At 43.4% G+C, this 19,802-nt stretch overlaps 1 protein-coding gene across 1 annotated transcript in view; it reads right to left on the bottom strand.

The window, feature by feature from the left end:
• HECTD1 (HECT domain E3 ubiquitin protein ligase 1) overlaps positions 1–19,474 on the bottom strand; it is a 345,856-nt gene extending 326,382 nt beyond the window's left edge. The window contains 2 exon segments of the mRNA XM_029598986.1: positions 11,065–11,341; positions 19,273–19,474. Coding sequence (XP_029454846.1) covers positions 11,065–11,204 — 140 coding nt within the window. The 5' untranslated portion in view covers positions 11,205–11,341; positions 19,273–19,474.
• Positions 19,475–19,802: the final 328 nt, after the last annotated feature.

Below are 19,802 nucleotides of genomic sequence, written 5' to 3'. Positions count from 1 at the left end.
CCAGAGAGACCATCTTGAACTTTTCTCTTTTTAGGAACCTGTTAAGAACATAAGAAATTGCCATGCTGGGTCAGACCAAGGGTCCATCAAGCCCAGCATCCTGTTGCCAACAAAGGCCAAAACCAGGCCACAAGAACCTGGCAATTACCCAAACACTAAGAAGATCCGATGCTACTGATGCAATTAATAGCAGTGGCTATTCCCTAAGTAAAATTGATTAATAGCCATTAATGAACTTCTCCTCCAAGAACTTATCCAAACCTTTTTTGAACCCAGCTACACTAACTGCACTAACCACATCCTCTGGCAACAAATTCCAGAATTTTCTCTGATTAGTCTTAAATGTGCTACTTGCTAACTTCATGGAATGCCCCCTAGTCCTTCTATTATTCGAAAATGAAAATAACCGAGTCACATCTACTCGTTCAAGACCTCTCATGATCTTAAAGACCTCTATCATATCCCCCCTCAGCTGTCTCTTCTCCAAGCTGAACAGCCCTAACCTCTTCAGCCTTTCCTCATAGGGAAGCTGTTCCATCCCCTTTATCATTTTGGTTGCCCTTCTCTGTACCTTCTCCTTCGCAACTATATCTTTTTTGAGATGCGGCGACCAGAATTGTACACAGTATTCAAGGTGTGGTTTCTCAAGTCTAGAATGAGACGGAGTCCCCCTGTTCTCTTTGGAATCAACAAATATTTGGAGTAGAACCCTCACCCTTGCTGATTCAGCGGAACGGGATCAACAGCCCTGACAGCCAAGAGAATGGCAAGCTCCACCAGAAGTATTTACTGATTCAAAGACTGACCCCAGGAGGGGCAAGGGGGAAAGTCCGGAGGGACATCCAGGAAGTTCAGTCTGTACCCTCGAAAAACAACTGACAGAACCCACTGGTCTGAGGTCACATTGGGCCAACAGTCCTGGAAGAACCACAGTTGGCCTCCGACCAGAGAGCTGCATGTCGAGGGGATGGACGGTTGGCTTACACTCCCTCACAAACAGTCAAAACTCCATAGTGGGGCTAAACTGGGGTGCCAGCTGAGTTCTGGGGTGGGCCCTAGAGCTTACCCACTGGGAATGTCCATGAGAAGCGGGTGGGTAGTATTTCTTCTGGCAGTAGTAGGGCTTCCTTGGGCCCTGACATGAGAACTTCCTGGCCGAGGATGGTGCATCCGAGGTACTGGCAGATAGATGTTGGAGAGTCTCATGGTAGTCCTTCAGCTGAGTCACAGCACCCCTCACCTTATCACCAAATAGGTTGCCCCCAGTACACTACAGGTCTGCGAGCTTCTCTTGAACCTCCTGCCAGAGATCAGAGGCTCGGAGCCAGGCTATCCTGTGGGTGCCTATGCCCACTGCCAATACCCTAGATGTCGTTTCAAACAAATACATCATAGGTGGAACACACCTCATGTTTGCCACATTTCAGGCCTTGTTGGACAACCAGTGCAAAGGCGTTGTGCTGCTTTGGGGGCAGGTGCTCGGACAGTTCCTGGACTTGTTTCCAGAGGTTCTGGGAATACTGCATCATGTACAGCTGGTAGGAAGCGATACGGGCAACTAGCTTGGTGCCCTGAAACACCTTCCTGCCCAGTGCGTCCAAAGCCCTATGCTCTCAGCCCAGGGGAACGGAGGCGTGGGTGCGGGAACACTTGGCCTTCTTTAGGGCAAACTCTACCATGATTGATTGGTGTGGGAGCTGACACCTCTTGAACCCTAAGGCCCGCTGAACCATACACACACCATCAGCCTTCCTATTTACCAAAGGCACGGATATGGGGTGCTCCCAAATTCTAAGGAGCAGCTCCTTGAATATGTCATGAATGGGAACAGCTACCACCTCTTTTGAGGCGACCACAAACTGGAGAACCTCCAGCATTTTGGGTCTGGCATCCTCTTCTGTCGAAAGCTGGAACAGAATAGTTTCTACTATGGCCCGCAAAACCCGCAAAGTTTAAGTCCTCAGACAGGGACCAGCGACGCTCCTCTGGAGGAGATGGTTCTGAGAGGAGGCCACCTGAGTCAGCCGAGGAAGACTCGGAAGAATCATCCCCCCACAGGTGATAAGGGGTGTCATCACTGATATCACCCAAGGACGTCTGATCCGGTGGCTTGGGAACCAAGGGCCCCAGGAATAGTCCAGGCAACGCTGACCGCGGAACAGGAGGCTTCAACAGTGCATTAGGCTTCGAAGGCCCTTCCTCCTCAGAGGAACTCACAATGGAGATCGCACTGGAAGGAGGAGGTAATGGTGGCCGGTGGGACATCGACAGCTACCGGGCCACCAGGAACGGCTGCGTGGGGAGAATGCCTAGAAGTACATCAAGGCGCTCCAGCAGCAGTGCCAAAATGGAAGGTGTGGGCTCCAGCACGGTTAGGGGCAACGGTGGGACTGGCGGCTAGATACCCTGCAGGGCTCGACCAACCGCCAGTTGCACCCTGTGCTCCAACTCCTCCTCAAAGACCACCGACGACAGGATGGACTGAGGGAGAAGGGTAACCAGATCTTCCTCAGAGCCCCGAGGAAGATCAGTACCAGACACTGGAATTGGTGGGGAACGCTTTGGAGTCCTGGGTTCGATGGAAAGAAGTAGCTCCTCTCCGCAGGGTCATTTCATGGGCATCACAGCCAAAGCTGGCGCCAACCCGAGCACGGTACCGTGAGAAGACAGTGACCGGTGGCGATGTTTCTTAGACCTCCCATGGTGCTTGGCCCAGTCTTTCCTCGGCACCGAAGGTGATGGAGATGATCCAGACATCCTCGAGCGAAAGAGATCAAGGGAGGACAATCCCCAGCTCCATGCTCCACTGAAGGTCCCAGTGGAGGGGTGGATACCAATGCCCCGGTGTCCATCAGTTCTCCACAGCCCTTCAGTGTCAACTGCCCTGACGCTGACATCGAGGGCTCAGATTTCTTGGACCCAAAGAGGTTCTCTAGTCTTTCCTAGATAAGATGAAGAGGTTAGGACTTTTGAGTTGGAGAAGAGACAGCTGAGGGGGATATGACAGAGGTGTTTAAAATCATGAGAGGTCTAGAACGGGTTAATGTGAATCAGTTATTTACTCTTTCGGATAATAGAAAGACTAGGGGGTACTCCATGAAGTTAGCATGTGGCACATTTAAAACTAATCGGAGAAAGTTCTTTTTCACTCAACGCACAATTAAACTCTGGAATTTGTTGCCAGAGGATGTGGTTAGTGCAGTTAGTGTAGCTGTGTTTAAAAAAGGATTGGATAAGTTCTTGGAGGAGAAGTCCATTACCTGCTATTAATTGACTTAGAAAATAGCCACTGCTATTACTAGCAACAGTAGCATGGAATAGACTTAGCTTTTGGGTACTAGCCAGGTGCTTATGGCCTGGATTGGCCACTGTTGGAAACAGGATGCTGGGCTTAATGGACCCTTGGTCTGACCCAGCATGGCATGTTCTTAGGTGGGCGTGCCAGCCCTTGGGGGTCATCTGATTGCAGAATCGACACCTTCTGACGTCGTGTGATGTCCTCAGACAGAGGACACACACCTCATGTGGGTCCATGATGAATATAGTCCAAGGGCACTGACAAAAACCCAAGGACACCATGAACTCACAAAAAAAGGCTGACAAGTGGTCGATGGCCGGTGGGCCTCATGGGCTCCATTATCAGGGATCAAATGCATAGTATGAGAAAACTTACCATGCTGCTCAGTTAGCTAAGGCTAGGAGGAATAGAGAGGGTCCCGGCACAGGAGAGTCGAAAACAATTACTGTAGAACATTTTCCACAGACAAAAAGAACATGAGCTCCACAACCGCGAGATAGCTCCGTGGAAAAGAAGAGACTGAAGAGGGACCCCCATGTGGACATGAGGGGTGCCAGGCACCATCCGATGATGTCACCCATGGATAAGGACTACCATCCTGCTTGTCCTAGGAGAAAGCGATAATGCCAGTAGATGGAGAGAAAGAGAAATTTATAATGCCAAGGGGTGAGGGAGAGGGGTGAAGGCAGAGGGAAGGAGATGCCAGGGGGTGAGGGAAAGAGGGAGAGGGATGATGATGATGTGAGGGGGTGGGGAAGAGGTAGTGATTCCTGGTTTTGGGAGAAAGGAAAGATGATTATGACATCAGGGGGTGAGAGAGAGGGGTAGAAGAAAAGGGGAGGTAGTGATGAAGTCAGGAGTGAGGAGGTGGAGAGAGAAGGTGATAATCCCAGGGGGTGCAGGAAAGTGGTGGAAGGAGAGGGAAGGAGATGATGATGGTGGTGGGAGAAGGAAGGTGATGATGCCAAGAAATGGGGAAGAGAGGTAGAAGGAAAGGGAAGGTGGTGATGATGATGCCAGGGTGATGAGGTGGAGAGAGAACATAAGAACATAAGAAATTGCCATGCTGGGTCAGACCAAGGGTCCATCAAGCCCAGCATCCTGTTTCCAACAAAGGCGAAAACCAGGCCACAAGAACCTGGCAATTACCCAAACACTAAGAACCACCCATGCTACTGATGCAATTAATAGCAGTGCCTATTCCCTAAGTAAAATTGATTAATAGCCATTAATGGACTTCTCCTCCAAGAACTTATCCAAACCTTTTTTGAACCCAGCTACACTAACTGCACTAACCACATCCTCTGGCAACAAATTCCAGAGCTTTATTGCGCATTGAGTGAAAAAGAAATTTCTCCGATTAGTCTTAAATGTACTACTTGCTAACTTCATGGAATGCCCCCTAGTCCTCCTATTATTCGAACGTGTAAATAACCGAGTCACATCTACTCGTTCAAGACCTCTTATGATCCTAAAGACCTCTATCATATCCCCCCCTCAGCCGTCTCTTCTCCAAGCTGAACAGCCCTAACCCTCTTCAGCCTTTCCTCATAGGGGAGCTGTTCTATCCCCTTTATCATTTTGGTTGCCCTTCTCTGTACCTTCTCCATCGCAACTATATCTTTTTTGAGATGCGGCGACCAGAATTGTACACAGTATTCAAGGTGCGGTCTCACCATGGAGCGATACAGAGGCATTATGACATTTTCCATTCTATTAAGCATTCCCTTCCTAATAATTCTTAACATTCTATTTGCTTTTTTGACTGCTGCAGCACACTGAGCCGACGATTTTAAAGTATTATCCACTATGATGCCTAGATCTTTTTCCTGGGTGGTAGCTCCTAATATAGAACCTAACGTGTAACTACAGCAAGGGTTATTTTTCCCTATATGCAACACCTTGCACTTGTCCACATTAAATTTCATCTGCCATTTGGATGCTCAATCTTCCAGTCTTGTAAGGTCCTCCTGTAATGTATCACAGTCTGTTTGTGATTTAACTACTCTGAATAATTTTGTATCATCTGCAAATTTGATAACCTCACTCGTCGTATTCCTTTCCAGATCATTTATATATATATTGAAAAGCACTGGTCCAAGTACAGATCACTGAGGCACTCCACTGCTTACCCTTTTCCACTGAGAAAATTGACCATTTAATCCTACTCTCTGTTTCCAGTCTTTCAACCAGTTTGTAATCCACGAAAGGACATCGCCTCCTATCCCATGACTTTTTAGTTTTCGAAGAAGCCTCTCATGAGGGACTTTGTCAAACGCCTTCTGAAAATCCAAATACACTACATCTACCGGTTCACCTTTATCCACATGTTTATTAACCCCTTCAAAAAAATGAAGCAGATTTGTTAGGCAAGACTTCCCTTGGGTAAATCCATGTTGACTGTGTCCCATTAAATCATGTCTTTCTATATGCTCTACGATTTTGATCTTGAGAATAGTTTCCACTATTTTTCCCGGCACTGAAGTCAGGCTCACTGGTCTATAGTTACCCGGAATGCTCCTGGAGCCTTTTTTAAATATTGGGTTACATTGGCCACCCTCCAGTCTTCAGGTACAATGGATGATTTTAATGATAGGTTACAAATTTTAACTAATAGATCAGAAATTGTATTTTTTAGTTCCTTCAGAACCCTAGGATGCATACCATCTGGTCCAGGTGATTTGCTACTCTTTAGTTTGTCTATCTGGCCTACTACATCTTCCAGGTTCACAGTGATTTCATTCAGGTCGTCTGACTCATCACCCCTGAAAACCATCTCCGGAACTGGTATCTCCCCAGCATCCTCATTAGGTGATGTTGATGCCAGAGAGTGAGGGAGAGGGAAGTGATAATAATATGAGGGAGGGGGAAGAGATGGTGGGAGATGGAAGTCATGATGATAATGGTACCAGGGTGATGGGGGATAGGGAAGGGAAGGGAAGAAGACGATTATGCCAGTGGAATGGCATGATTATTATGCTGGTGGAACAGGGAAGGGAGAAAGTGATGATGCCAAGCGGTAGGGAGAGAGGGAAAATAAGAGAAAGTGATGATGGGGAAGTGGGTAATGTACCACAATGAAGTGACCCTGTGCCAGGTGTGCCACAAAAGAAAAGGTTGGGAACCAGTGGCTTAGAGGTTAGAGCAGCAGGCTACAAACTAGGGTTCAAATCCCACTGCTGCTCCTTATGGCCTTGGTCAAGTCCCTTTACCCTCCAGTGCCTCAGATACAATATCTGAATATAATCCGCTTTGAAGTGCTGAAAAGCAAAATATAAATCATTCAAATAAATAAGTAGTAACAGTAATAGAACTACTAATTATCAATTAAGGAGGAGGGGGACAGGCTGGCAAAGGTATTAGGGGCTTATCTGGTTTATGTATATGTTGGAATTATTTGTAGTTTGTATAGTCTATGATGTTGGTCTGTCTGATTTTAAACTTACAATAATCCAAGAAATAATATATTTAATTTTTGTTCTCCTCAGAGCCTATGGGGTGGATGGATAATAAATGAAAAACAAAGCTCATCTCATTCTCTACCCACTCTCCAAAGTCAGACTAACACTTATTCCCCCCACCCCCCACTTACCAAGCCAGACCCCCATCATTTTCTCTCTCTCCTCCCAACGCCAAATACAACCACTTTTTCTTGGCCCTCCCCCCAGGCCAAATCCCACCGTTTTCTCTCTTTCCACCCAATCAACCCTCGACACCACAACACACTTCCCCTTAAAGCTTCTAACTCTTCCGCCGCTGTCATCTCCAAGCTGACGCCTTGCAATGTGGCCCAAACAAGCCAAAGCCGCTTCCCTCCATCCTACTTGTACAAGCCAGTGCTACTTCCTTTTTCAACCTGCAAAGGCCAACCCTTCTTCCTATTTCCTGACAGAACTCCGGGGAGCTATACATATTAGCACAATTATGCAGGTACATAATTCCTTACAGTGAATAAAACAAGCAACACATGAGAAGGAAAGCAACATTGAGGAAAATATATTGTTTCTATTTATACTGCAGTACCTTGTAAGCGTTCCTTCGTGTTCTTATAAAAGATAGCAGAATAAGCTGTCTAAAGAATCTTCTTGTTAGTAACATTAATCAGCAAGCACGCATTTGTTTAAAAAGGGGTATAACAAATACAGAAACCTATAGTGCTGGTACCTTTCTAAATCCTATTGAAAAGTACCGAAAAGAAAGAAAAGTTGAAAGCCAACCTCATTCTAATCTAATTCTTACTAGTTTCTTAATCATTAAAGAGTGATTCATAATTAAACTCTGAAGAGAATTTCATTCAGGTGTCAAACTGTAGCACAGAGTCCCTTGTTGTGGTTCTCTGACAATAAGAATGCTTAAAGCCAATAGCTGTAGAGAAAAGTTTTTTATTAAATGCTATAAAAAAACCATAAATAAATAATATAATATAATATAATATAAACCTTAAAATATTAAATAAGGTACCTTTTGGACAGGCAGAGTGCCACGCAAGGCTTCAAAACTCCCTCTGTAAATCAGTTGGTCATGGAACCATACAATCATCCTAACGCTGTAGATGACAGCTGGTAAGGATCAATCAGCCCATCCTCTCTACCCAGCTATCTTCATCTCTAGTTCTCTACCATTCAGGCCTATGCAATATCGATGTGGGGAAAACGGGCGCTTATGATTGAGCGCCCACTCTCCCAACGCATGTCAATCAACCTCTCCAGGGTGCCCGATTTAATATTTAAACCGGCTGTTGCGGTAAAAAGGAGGCACTAGGGGAAATTGTGCACCCTTAGCGCCTTCTCGGCAGCGGGTGCCCAGAAGAAGTCGACTGTCAGCCAGTTAGGAAAACGAACGCTCAGTTTTTCTGCTTTTCTGTACACCTATTTGGGCTGCTCTGGGCAAGCGTTAATTTCTGAGGGTAAAAATGTGCGCGTGGGGTGCACTTTTTTTTTTTTTTTTTTTGAATAGTCGGAGAATAACTAATAGCCTGATCAACATGCGTTTGCATGTGATGAGCGCTATAAGCTTCGCAGGGGGTTGGACGCACGTTTTGGACACACTAATACCCTTAATAGCATAAGGGGTTGTGGCCGCACGAACAAAACACGTATCCAACCACGGGTTAACCAGTGTGCTTGGCTGAGCGCACTGTATTGCATCGGCCTGATTATTGCAAGGGAACTGGTATGTTTATCTACCCACTTAAACTGATATGTTCTTTCCCAACCACACGTCTTATCTAATCTTTCAACCCTGTTCCTACCAATCCCTTTAGGTGACACTAGGCCACCCAAGAACCTAAAAAAAATTGGTGCCTGGTGGGGCCAGCCCAGGCAGGGTCACTGCCGCTGCAACTTCCCCCTGCCCCCTGCCAATGAACCACATATTCTTGTGGTGAGGTGGGAGGACAGTGGGTTTTTGAAAGGGGAAGAAGCAGGGGGAGGGAGAGTGATTGAAGGAAAGAAAAGGAAATGAAGCTCAGGAAAGGGAGCAGTAAAGAATTTTTTTTTTTTTTTTAAATGGAGAGAACAAAACAAAACAAAAAAACCCACCAAAAACTAGCAAAATAAGTGCAAAAAAAGAAACAAGATGACCAAAGAATTAAGGATTTTTAGCCTACATGCAGAAAGAAAAGGCAGCTTATGAGATCAAAGAGAGTATATTTATTTATTATTTATTTAACAATTTTCTATACCGACCTTCATGGTAATAACCATATCAAATCGGTTTACATAAAACAGGGAGGAACTTTAGCAATAAATAATAAATAATCAAATCATTTAACAGAAGGAGCAAAGTTACAATCAACAAGGAGGCTAAAACTTGGAAGCATAGGTAGCTGGAAAAGAGAGTAGAAGGAGACAGATAACTGAGAACTTAATAACAATACATAATAACAATGGAGAAGCATACCAAATAGAAGAGAAACGTAATACAATACAGATAGAAATTTATATATTTTGGCTGCTTAGGGGTTTCTATATGTGTGTGTGTCCCCCAATAACGCTGGTGTCCTATCCACATCAAATTTTCAGGACATCAGTGGGGACATGAGGGCTCTGGTATCGATGGATTGTTATTGGGGGGTTTTTTGGATCCATGCATATGGGCGAACTTCAGCTGTGCACACACTCGCATTCTGGAAAGTCTGTTCCCTTAGTTGTAGGTGAAATGTCTTGGGGGTTTTATGCACTAAACAAAAAACATCCCAGGACCCTAAACATTTTTGGCTTGCACTGTCATGAGCATATTTAAATTCCATTACAGTGCTCATCTCCAGAACCTCTATTGGTAGGCAATTCCAGGCATTGTCATCTTTCTCTTTGGCTCTTACACGTTCCATATTTAATACAACACCCAGGCCCTCTCCAATATCTTACCAGCAACCTTTGTAAGAATCCAGTTCCCAAAATTACCATCATGGCTCCGTACAGATCACCCCCAGCCTTCGTGGAAGACTCTGGCATTCCACAAAGGCTTTACAATTTACACAGGGACCTGCTGTGATTAGGGGCTAACACTCTTTAGCATCAAAATACTGCAGAAACATATATACACACACTGCTACCTCCGATGTGTGTCTGAACCACATTTCTGACTCCATTCTCAGCTTCTGCATGATAAGGGTAATGCCAAAGTGAAGAGGTATTTTTTCCTAACCAGTTACAGTTGGGTCAAGCGTGACACAAAGATAAAGTGACTTGCCAAGAATCACACAGAAGACTCCCCATGCCACTAAATCATGAGCAGGGCTATAATTCCACTTAAGGTATAAAACTTCCCGTGTGCACCACTTGTTAGGTCACGCTTCCACAAGGGTCCCAAATTTAAACCAGCGTGGGAAAAGGAGAATCAGTAGTCAAAGAAATATAAAAGTTCAAAAGGATAATCAGATAAAGATGACTTTTTATGATGGCTTGCATGAAGATTAGAACAGAAAAGAGACAGAAGCACACTCAAAATATTCCAGGTAACCCTATGTTCAATTAAACCTATCCTAATGTGCATATCCTGTTTATGTGAGAACTGCATGCACATATGCATTTCAAGCCTGAATCCACGAAGACTCTGAACAATAACAAGCCGAGATGCCACTGAATACCAGTAAATGTATCACAAATATAGACAAAGACAGTTTTGTACATCTGGATATCTTCCTCCCACATCTGAAAATTTCTTTTACGAAGGATAGACACTACATGAAACCATATATTCAAAATCAGAAACCCAATACTGAACTTCCAGATGCACAACTTAGAAAACTAACAGTTCCCAAATGCCCCCCCATCAGCAAGACAAACTCAAGAATAAAATGCACAGACATGTTCAGTGTCAGATGGTTATCTTTTATGAGATAAAAATAAAGTAAATTACAGACTTGACAAAAAACTTGCTATTTTAGAGGACAAAACAGTTTTTGTCTTGGTTTTTAAAAATATATTAATGGCAAAAACTGCTTTTGGAATGAATCAACCAAAGAGTATACTTTCCAGTTATTACACAGTGTGTCATCATGCTTGTTAGGGTGTTGCTATATTTAACTGCTTTTCTTATTTGGTACAGTTAAGCAACTTTGTAATGCAGCTGAAGCACTTCTGCTATGTGCTCAACTTTGTGTTACTCAGATAAAAACAGAAGGCCCACTAAACATCAAAACATTGTTTCACTTACTTCAATTAAGTTTACAATAAAACCAGCAGATGAGAGACGACTTGCCAACAGGTGCCATTTAAAGAAACTCCCAAAACAAGTGAACTGGGACAAAGAGAAGTACTTACGTTTCAAAACAACGATCAACGTTGTCAGACATCAAAAGCAGCATGCACAGCTGCTCCAAGGCTATGAGCTGCATGTCCCTTTCATCCCCCTGCCCCATCTGTAGCCATTCCAGCAATGTGTCAGGGTCCACGTCAGCCATGGCTACAAGAAGTTTATTTTCCTCAAAAAAAAAAAAAAAAAAAAAAAAAGAATCCACAGTGATGTGCTCAAGCCAGGGCAGCTTGAAGGGAGAAACGGGATTCAGTCAGCCCCCAGGTGGTTGCAGCCTTTCTTCACCTGGAGAAAATTCAAAAACAGAAGAGTCATTAATATCAGCTCTGCAGCTGTCACTCCCAGCCTGTCAGTGCTCTTTAACTTCGAGGTATATGCACCCAATATGATCGGCAGTTATTTCCAGCCATACACTAATCTTTCCTAAGTTTACATTCTAGGCCAAATTAGTGCACACAAAATCCTACATAGCTAAGATGATTAAGTAGGTGCTTATCTGGAAACCTGAGCTTTCTTTGTCAGAAGGTCTACAAAACAGGATTGATACCCTACCATTGTTTTCTCCAAAGATTCAAACAGGTAAAGCAAACAAAGCCCAGCTAACAATTCTCCCTCATTTTCTATTCCTCTGTTAGATAAAGATTAATTTAACTAGCTAATTTTGCCACTCTTTTTTGTTGATTATCCAAACACACAACAGCTTCTAGATACCTTCCAGTTCTCTCTCTAGTTTGTAGTTAAGTTTCCAAACTATCTGAAGTTTTGGAAAGACCGCCTACTTAAAAATGCCCACTATCACAGACCTGAGTTAACATATTCACTGCACATCAAAAGCATAAACAGAACATTAAACTATTCACAGCGATCATTCTAAATTAGAATGGAAAAACACCCGGGTAAAAAAAAAAAAAAAGGAAGAGCACTGTAAATAAATTAAGAGCAACAAAAGAAGGACAAAGCTAAGCTGCCAGCAAACTACAGTAGTACTAGGATGCCATCTAAGGAGACCCATGAACTCCGACAAGTTAATAGACAATATCCTCTGTGCAAGTTAAATAAAGGACACAGCATGTCCAAAGTACCTGGATTTTCCTGGAACACATCAATCTTGTGCTTAAAAAAGAGGTGATAGTTAAAACTGGGGAACAAGCGACAGCAAAATTTAGGAAGACAGAAAAATGCTTTTAAATCTTTGCACGGGAATGAGACTTTTCCCAAGCAGTAATGATTACAGAATTAATTTGATTCATGCGATAAGCAGTTTTCACAATAGAGCAAATCTCAACTTAGAACAAGTAGTTCCCCATGCCAGCTCTGGTCTGCATTCCTTCTGAAAATATTTATAATTTAAACAAAAGTTCATGAAGTTAGCCACCAATCACATGCCTTCACTTGTGGAACTGGATAGGCTTTTGAGAGGCTATTAGCAGTGTAATAATAAATCACGAAGACAAATACTTCTATACTTTTCTTGGTCCTTAAAAATCACACACACAAATGTCTGGTTAAGAAATGACTGGTTATACAGTGCATGTGAATTTGTGGTGAGTAGAATTCATATATATGGTAATAAAGTTGGATGGGAGCATGGAGTTCCCAGAGACAGAACTGATATTGTACAGGGGTCTTCCCAAACCATAAAATAAAAGCTTCTACATAAAAGTGTGGTGTTTCCAGAACTTTAACACTGTGTATATGATGCTGCATGGTTCAATGTACTTACAAGAGAAGTACTGAACCTCTACTGTATATTTTTCATTTTTTTTGGCTGCCTAATTGCCAAACAGGTCGATACAGTAAAGCGCGCTCAGCTGAGCGCACCATTTAACCCGAGTTGGACGCACATCCACAATCCTTTATACAATAAGGGGTTTAGCGCGTCCAAACTCCACCCAAAACTAATAGCACTCATCACATGCAAATGCATGTTGATGAGACTATTAGTTATTTGCCCGGGATACAGAAAAGAAAAAGTGTGCCCGATCCGCATGTTTTACACTTAGAAATTAATTTCTGAGCAGCCCAGAAAAGCGTACAGAAAAGCAGAAAATACTGCTTTTCTGTATATCCTCCGACTTAATATCATGGCGATATTAAATCGGAGGAACCAAAAGATTTTTTTTTTTAATAGTGTCTGTGGGTCAGGTCAGGAAGATGGATCTCAATTTTATAAGCATTCATTTCCCCAACTCGTGGCTGTGCACAGGTTAGGAAAACAGACACACGTAAAATAGAACATCCGTTTTCCAAACCTGCTGACAGCCACCTCTCCTTGGCTTCCCCGTTAGGGGCTCGCTATTGCCCCTAGCACTTCCTTTTTAGCACGACCCCTCATTTAAATACAGCATTACGCGCCCAGGAGAGGTGGCTGGAGGCGTGTTAGGAAAGCGGGCGCTCAACACCGAGCGCCCATTTACAGTATCGGCCTGAAAGGCTTTAACATATGACCCACAGAATTGCAGAAATCTCGGGCACCAGGCCAACTCTGGCACCCATCTGGTGCCAACCCACATACAGGCTGAGAGAAGATGTTGACACCAGACTGAGCCCAAATGAGGTCACTGCAGTCCACGTCAGCCCCCTGCCATCATACCAAATGGAGAAGGATCCTAGATGGCGCGTGCTGCTGCTAAGCTGTAAAGGGTATGAGCTGCAACAAAAGGCCTCTGCCATTGGACTGCTATGAGGAGCCCAAGTGTGAATTAGTCCCATAAAGCCAGGGAGCACACAAGAAGAGTCACTGCTCCTGCTGCTCAGAGGGAGGAAGGGAAACAGCCTGCCACCAGGCCACAAGAAGAGGAGGCTGCAGGGAGGGGAGGGGAGGTAAAACAAAGGAGCTTAAAAAGTAAAAACAAGACATAAGAAATAAGCTAAAATAAAAAATAAGTGAAATAAAAACAAAAAAATTCATCCACCAAAAAAAAATCAAATTATAAGGGAAAACATTTTTCCCTGGTTCCTACAAATTCTGGTTAGCACCTAAGTTTCCAAAACATTTTTCCAGCTATGGTGACCCAACTGTAAACCTTCATTGATTTCCAGTTTTAGAATCATTGGTACTGCAAGATTTCTTCTAAAGTCAGATTCATTCTGAAAAACTGAACAGTTCTGACATCCAAAAGAAAAAGATGGCATGAGCAGGAAGACCTAGATTTGAATCCTGGACTAGGCTAGATGCTATAAAGGCAGCATTCACATCTCCTGGAAATCCATAAACAGCCACACCTAAAGTATGATTCACTATGCATGAGTATTGGGATCCAATGAGAGACTGCTGTGACTAGCAGTACTACTGCTGCAATAGCTTGTTTATAAAGTGAGAAGAGTTCATAAAAATGGGAAGCCCCCTTTGTAAGTAGCTACTAATCAAAGCTCTTGGAGCCATAGCCCAATATAGAGCTGTGCTTATAACTTCACATGTCCCTGGCACAATTTGTAAGATGTGGAGCATTTTAAAAAAACATGAAAGATCAGACAAAACAAGTCTGTTATTTTTAATGTGTTTCAAATTAAACTTCTGCATCACAGAATAGCAGAAAGACTAAAAGAATTCTTTGCTTCTGTGTTTATTAATGAGGATGATGGGGAAGATACTGGTTCCAGAAATTGTTTTCAAGGGTGATGAGTCAGATGAACTGAACCAAATCACTGTGAACCTGGAAGTTGTAGTAGGCCAGACTGACAAATTAAAACATAGCAAATCACCTGGTCCGGATGGTAGGAAGGAACTCAAAAATGAAATTTCAGCTCTATTAGTTAAAATTTGTAACCTATCATTAAAATCATCCATTGTACCTGAAAACTGGAGGGTGGCCAATGCAATGCCAACATTTAAAAAGGGAACTAGTGGTTATCCGGGAAACTATAGACCAGTGAGCCTGACTTCAGTGCCGGGAAAAATAGTGGAAACTATTCTAAAGATCTAAATCACAGAGCATATAGAAAAGTCATGGTTTAATGAAACACAGTCAACATGGATTTTCCCAAGGAAAGTTTTGTCTCACAAATCTGTTTCATTTTTTTTGAAGGGGTTAATAAACATGTGGATAAAGGTGAACCGGTAGATGCAGTGTATATGGATTTTCAGAAGGTGTTTAACAAAGTCCCTCATGAGAGGCTTTCTAAGAAAACTAAAAAGTCATGGGATAGGAGGCAATGTCCTTTCGTGGATTACAAACTGGTTAAAAGACAAGAAACAGAATGGGATTAAATGGTCAATTTTCTCAGTGGAAAAGGGTAAACAGTGGAGTGCTTCAGAGATCTGTACTTGGACTGGTGCTTTTCGATATCTTTTTAAATGATCTGGAAAGGAATGCAACAAGTGAGGAAATCAAATTATTCAGAGTAGTTTAATCACAAGCAGATTGGTATAAATTGCAGGACAACCTTGTGAGACTGGAAGATTGGACATCCAAACAGCAATAAAATTTAATGTGGACAAGTGCAAGGTGATGCATATAGGGAAAAATAACCCTTGCTGTGGTTTCACAATGTTATACTCCACATTAGGAGTTACCACCTAGGAAAGAGATCTAGGCGTCATAGTGGATAATACATTGAAATCATCAGCTCAGTGTGCTGCAGCAGTCTAAAAAGCAAACAGAATGTTAAGAATTATTAGGAAGGGAATGGTAAAAAACATAGAAAATGTCATAATGCCTCTGTATTGCTCCATGGTGAGACTGCACCTTGAATACTGTGTATAATTCTGGTCGCTACATCTCAAAAAAGATATAATTGCGATGGAGAAGGTACAGAGAAGGCCAACTAAAATGATAAAGGGGGTGGAATAGCTCCCCTATGAGGAAAAGTTGAAGAGGTTAGGGCTGTTCAGCTTGGAGAAGAGACGGCTGAGGGGGGGGATATGATAGTGGTATTTAAAATCATGAGAGGTGTAGAACGGGTAAATGTGAATCAATTATTTACTCTTTCGGATAATAGATGGACTAGGGGGCACTCCATGAAGTTAGCAAGTATCACATTTAAAACTAATCAGAGAAAATTCTTTTTCACTCAACGCACAATTAAGCTCTGGAATTTGTTACCAGAGGATGTGATTAGTGTAGTTAGTGTAGCTGGGTTTAAAAAAGGTTTGGATACATTCTAGGAGGAGAAGTCCAATATCTGCTATTAATCAAGTTGACTTACCACTGCTATTACTGGCATCAGTAGCATGGAATATACTTAGTGTTTGGGTACTTGCAGCCTGGATTGGCTACTATTGGAAACAGGATGCAGGACTTGATGGACCCTTGATCTGACCCAGTATGGCAATTTCTTGTTTTGTTCTTATGATTGTACAACTCTGTGATGCATAACAGTTTAATTTGGAACACATTAAAAAGACATGTTTTTGTCGATCACTCATGTTTTCTTAAAATGCTACATATCTTGCAAATTCTGCCAGGGGTATATAAACTTATGATCACAACTGTAGGCTGTTTGCAATTGAATTTGAAGTTCTAAGGACTAAAAGGAAGCTACCAGATCAAAAAAAAAGTGTCATCTGAAATTATTCTTAGAGGTTCTCACAGAGTTCATTTGACACTACTATGATACTTAAATTAGTAAATAACTGAAATAATACTGCTTACAGAAATAAGGTGATTTCACATGGAAGGTGAAGTTAGTATTCTATTGGTTTCACACCTTCAGAGCTTGATAATTATTCCATCATTGGAATGTAAGAAAAATGACATGTTGCACACCACAAGTATGCAAACCACTTATGGATAAGAAAAGTTTCACAATTTCAGTACTAAACTGGGGGTTTTGAACAAAGATGATTCTGAAATATAGTAATTACTATATATGATGTCATTAATTGGCATCCAAGAGAGATATTTACAAACTGAGAAAATATTATATACCAAGTGACAATGGCATGTGACTAATATTACAAACCACAAAAGTTTCTCTCAAAGTACCTATTAAGTATAATAAAGTCAAATGTACCTGAACTGTCTTGCAAGAACCACTCCCCTAAGCCTGCTACTAGTCCAGAATCCCTAGTAAACAGATATAGCACATTTCCATGTACTATATGTGATCCATGGCAAGGTTTTCCCCAGTGTGCAAGTCATACTGAAAAACTATGTGGGTGAAACACACATCTCATCTCAAGCGCCATAAACTGCCATATGGAAGGCTGAACAAAAATAATCAACACATGTTGTAAAAGCACTGAAAGAGCCCTCCTCACTTTCAGATAATGCCATAGCAATTTCAACACATTTAGGCTACAAATGCCACTCAGTGACACATGTATACTATTACACTGGAGTCTTGCCTATTGCAATATGACTCCCTCCTGCCCCTTCTAGAGCCAGACTAAGTGGTTTCCTTCAAGAAAGCAAATTAAAGATTACAACAAAGGTTTTATGGAATCATAAAAAAAGCTAGGCTAGAAAGGACCTTAACAAGTAGTTTTGACTATACTCATCTTCTCTTAAAAACCATCAGGTGAAATTCCACCACCTCCCTGGGAAACTTGTTCATATACTTGACTACCTTTACAATTTGAACTTACAGAGCAAAAACACAGAGACCGACAGCACCTTATAGACTGATTTACTGGGCTTGGATTTTTGGGGACAAGTGTTCACTTCATCCTCAAAAAGTCATGCCTTAAAAAAATCAGTTAATCTCCGGAATGCCACCAGCCTCTCTTGTCTCTACAGATCATAATATTCCTTGCTGAATCTTTCTGCACATATTTGACATAATAAGTCCTGTCACAATTAAAAATAAAACCCTATGACTGCTCCCCTGCTGCACTTTAAATTCATTACTTCTTGTCCAGTCCTCAGTTTCAACTATAATAATTTCAATTCATACAACATCATTTCCACACACTTTACAACTTAGCACTTCAGGGACACAGATCATGGACAGCTCAGCATATTTCTGGCAGCTAGATTACGGTATATGGCAACTTCCAATGGGAAGAAGGAACATGGGAAAATATTATACAAATACAGTTCAGTAGACTACGGAAAACTGATAAATTAACTGGTTCAAGGTCATACAAAGTCATCTGTAGAGAAGACTGAGGGATTTAAGTTATCCTGATAAGGTAGTTCAATGCTTTAACCACTAGGCAAGCCGATGAATCTGGATTTCTTACATTCCATGGAACTATTAAAATTATTTTCACTTAATCAAGCAATGGTACATATACTCATTTTTATAGAAAAATCACCTCAAACTAAATCGCAAATTCTTCCATAGGGAAGTATTTTTTTAAATCAATCGAAAAACCCAGAATAACTAAAATTGATATTTCTAATACTCACTCAAAATCAATACATTAAAAAAAAACTACAAACTGATTTTTCTCCTTGTCACAAAGTAGACAATATCCCGGCTCTTCCCCGCTGACAGTGAAGTTTCAGCTTCAAAGTACACCTGAGACACAAGTCAAGCTTTGTTAGTTACTTGTTTGTTTAATCCGTTTTAAAACTCTCCCTGCAAGAAGAAAAACACGTTTTCCCATGTATTAACTTCTGAACTTGGCCGTGAAGGGTGTCCGAGCTTCTCAAATACGCACATGCAGAAATATTCTGATAGCGAAGAAATGAATCGAGTCAGTAGCCGAGACAGAGAGAAACAAAGCGTTGCTGAGCGCCCAGGACTCTCTCACGCTCGATGAAAATCACTCTCAAGCATTAAAGCCCGGGGCCCAAACAAGGCAAAGCCATTTCAGGAGACTCCGTTCCCTGTCACCCGATCATATGACAATCCTGCTGGAAGAAAACCAGACAGGAGAAGATTATCCAGCAAACCAACCCGGATCCTACAGGCAGCCCTCGGGAAGAGGAGGCCGGAGCCGGTGATCCGCCTCGGTGAGGCTACCAGGACCGGAGTAGCCCCGGCCATTTCCAGAAGGGGGGTAGAAAGAAATCAAAGAGGGGCAAACTCCAGACACCTCGGGGAGAAAAGGGCACACGGAGCAGCTCTCGGCTCCTTGGGGCCTGCGGGATCCTTCCGTTGCTTCCGGGCCTCCACGGGAGCCGGCGTGAGTTACTCGCCCTAATAGTCCGGGCGGGACACCCCGGCTCCGTCCCGCCTGAGAGCCTCCAGGTCCAGCTAGCCGCTCGCGTAGTACAGGGGGACCGAGGGCCGCGCCACTCTACCCGGGTGCGCAGCTCAGGAAAAGACCGCAGGAAGGAGCGCGGCCTACCGTGACCAGGAGCCGGCTGTGCCGGAGAACTCACCGCGAGAACGTCCGGCCGGTGCGGAGAGAGAGAGAGCAGCGGAGTCCGCTTCCCCGGCTCAGACTCCCGAAAAAGCCGGCCCAGGCTACCCGGCCATCGGGGAGCGGGGAAGGCAGGCGGCCGCGGCCAGGCGCGACGGAGCCAGAAGAGCAGCAAGTAGCGGCCGATCACGAGGAGCTTCTGAGTCACTGAGAGACGAGCGCCGAGCGTGCCCCGCGCGCTGCACTGCCGCCGCCCGCCACCGGGGGCGCTCGAACCCTGCCCGAACGCCCCCGATCACGCAAACGGCGCCGCCGCCGACAGCCCCTACCACGCAAACGACGCACAATCCCCAGCACCTCTGCCGCAGACCGCGCCGGTGGGGGTGGGGTGGAGCGCCGTAACCGTACGCAAACAGCGCCAAATCGGCGGCTTTCAGTTGCTATTTGCTATAGCAATACCTGCTGCCGGTGAGCATCGCCCTGTAGAGAACACAGTTTTACACGCAGTCGTGTGCACATTTATTATGCGCAAATGTTACTGCAAATGTG

The sequence above is a fragment of the Rhinatrema bivittatum genome, chromosome 4 (assembly GCF_901001135.1).
Source record: "Rhinatrema bivittatum chromosome 4, aRhiBiv1.1, whole genome shotgun sequence".
NCBI lineage: Eukaryota > Metazoa > Chordata > Amphibia > Gymnophiona > Rhinatrematidae > Rhinatrema > Rhinatrema bivittatum.
This window is presented reverse-complemented; position numbering and strand designations above follow the sequence as displayed.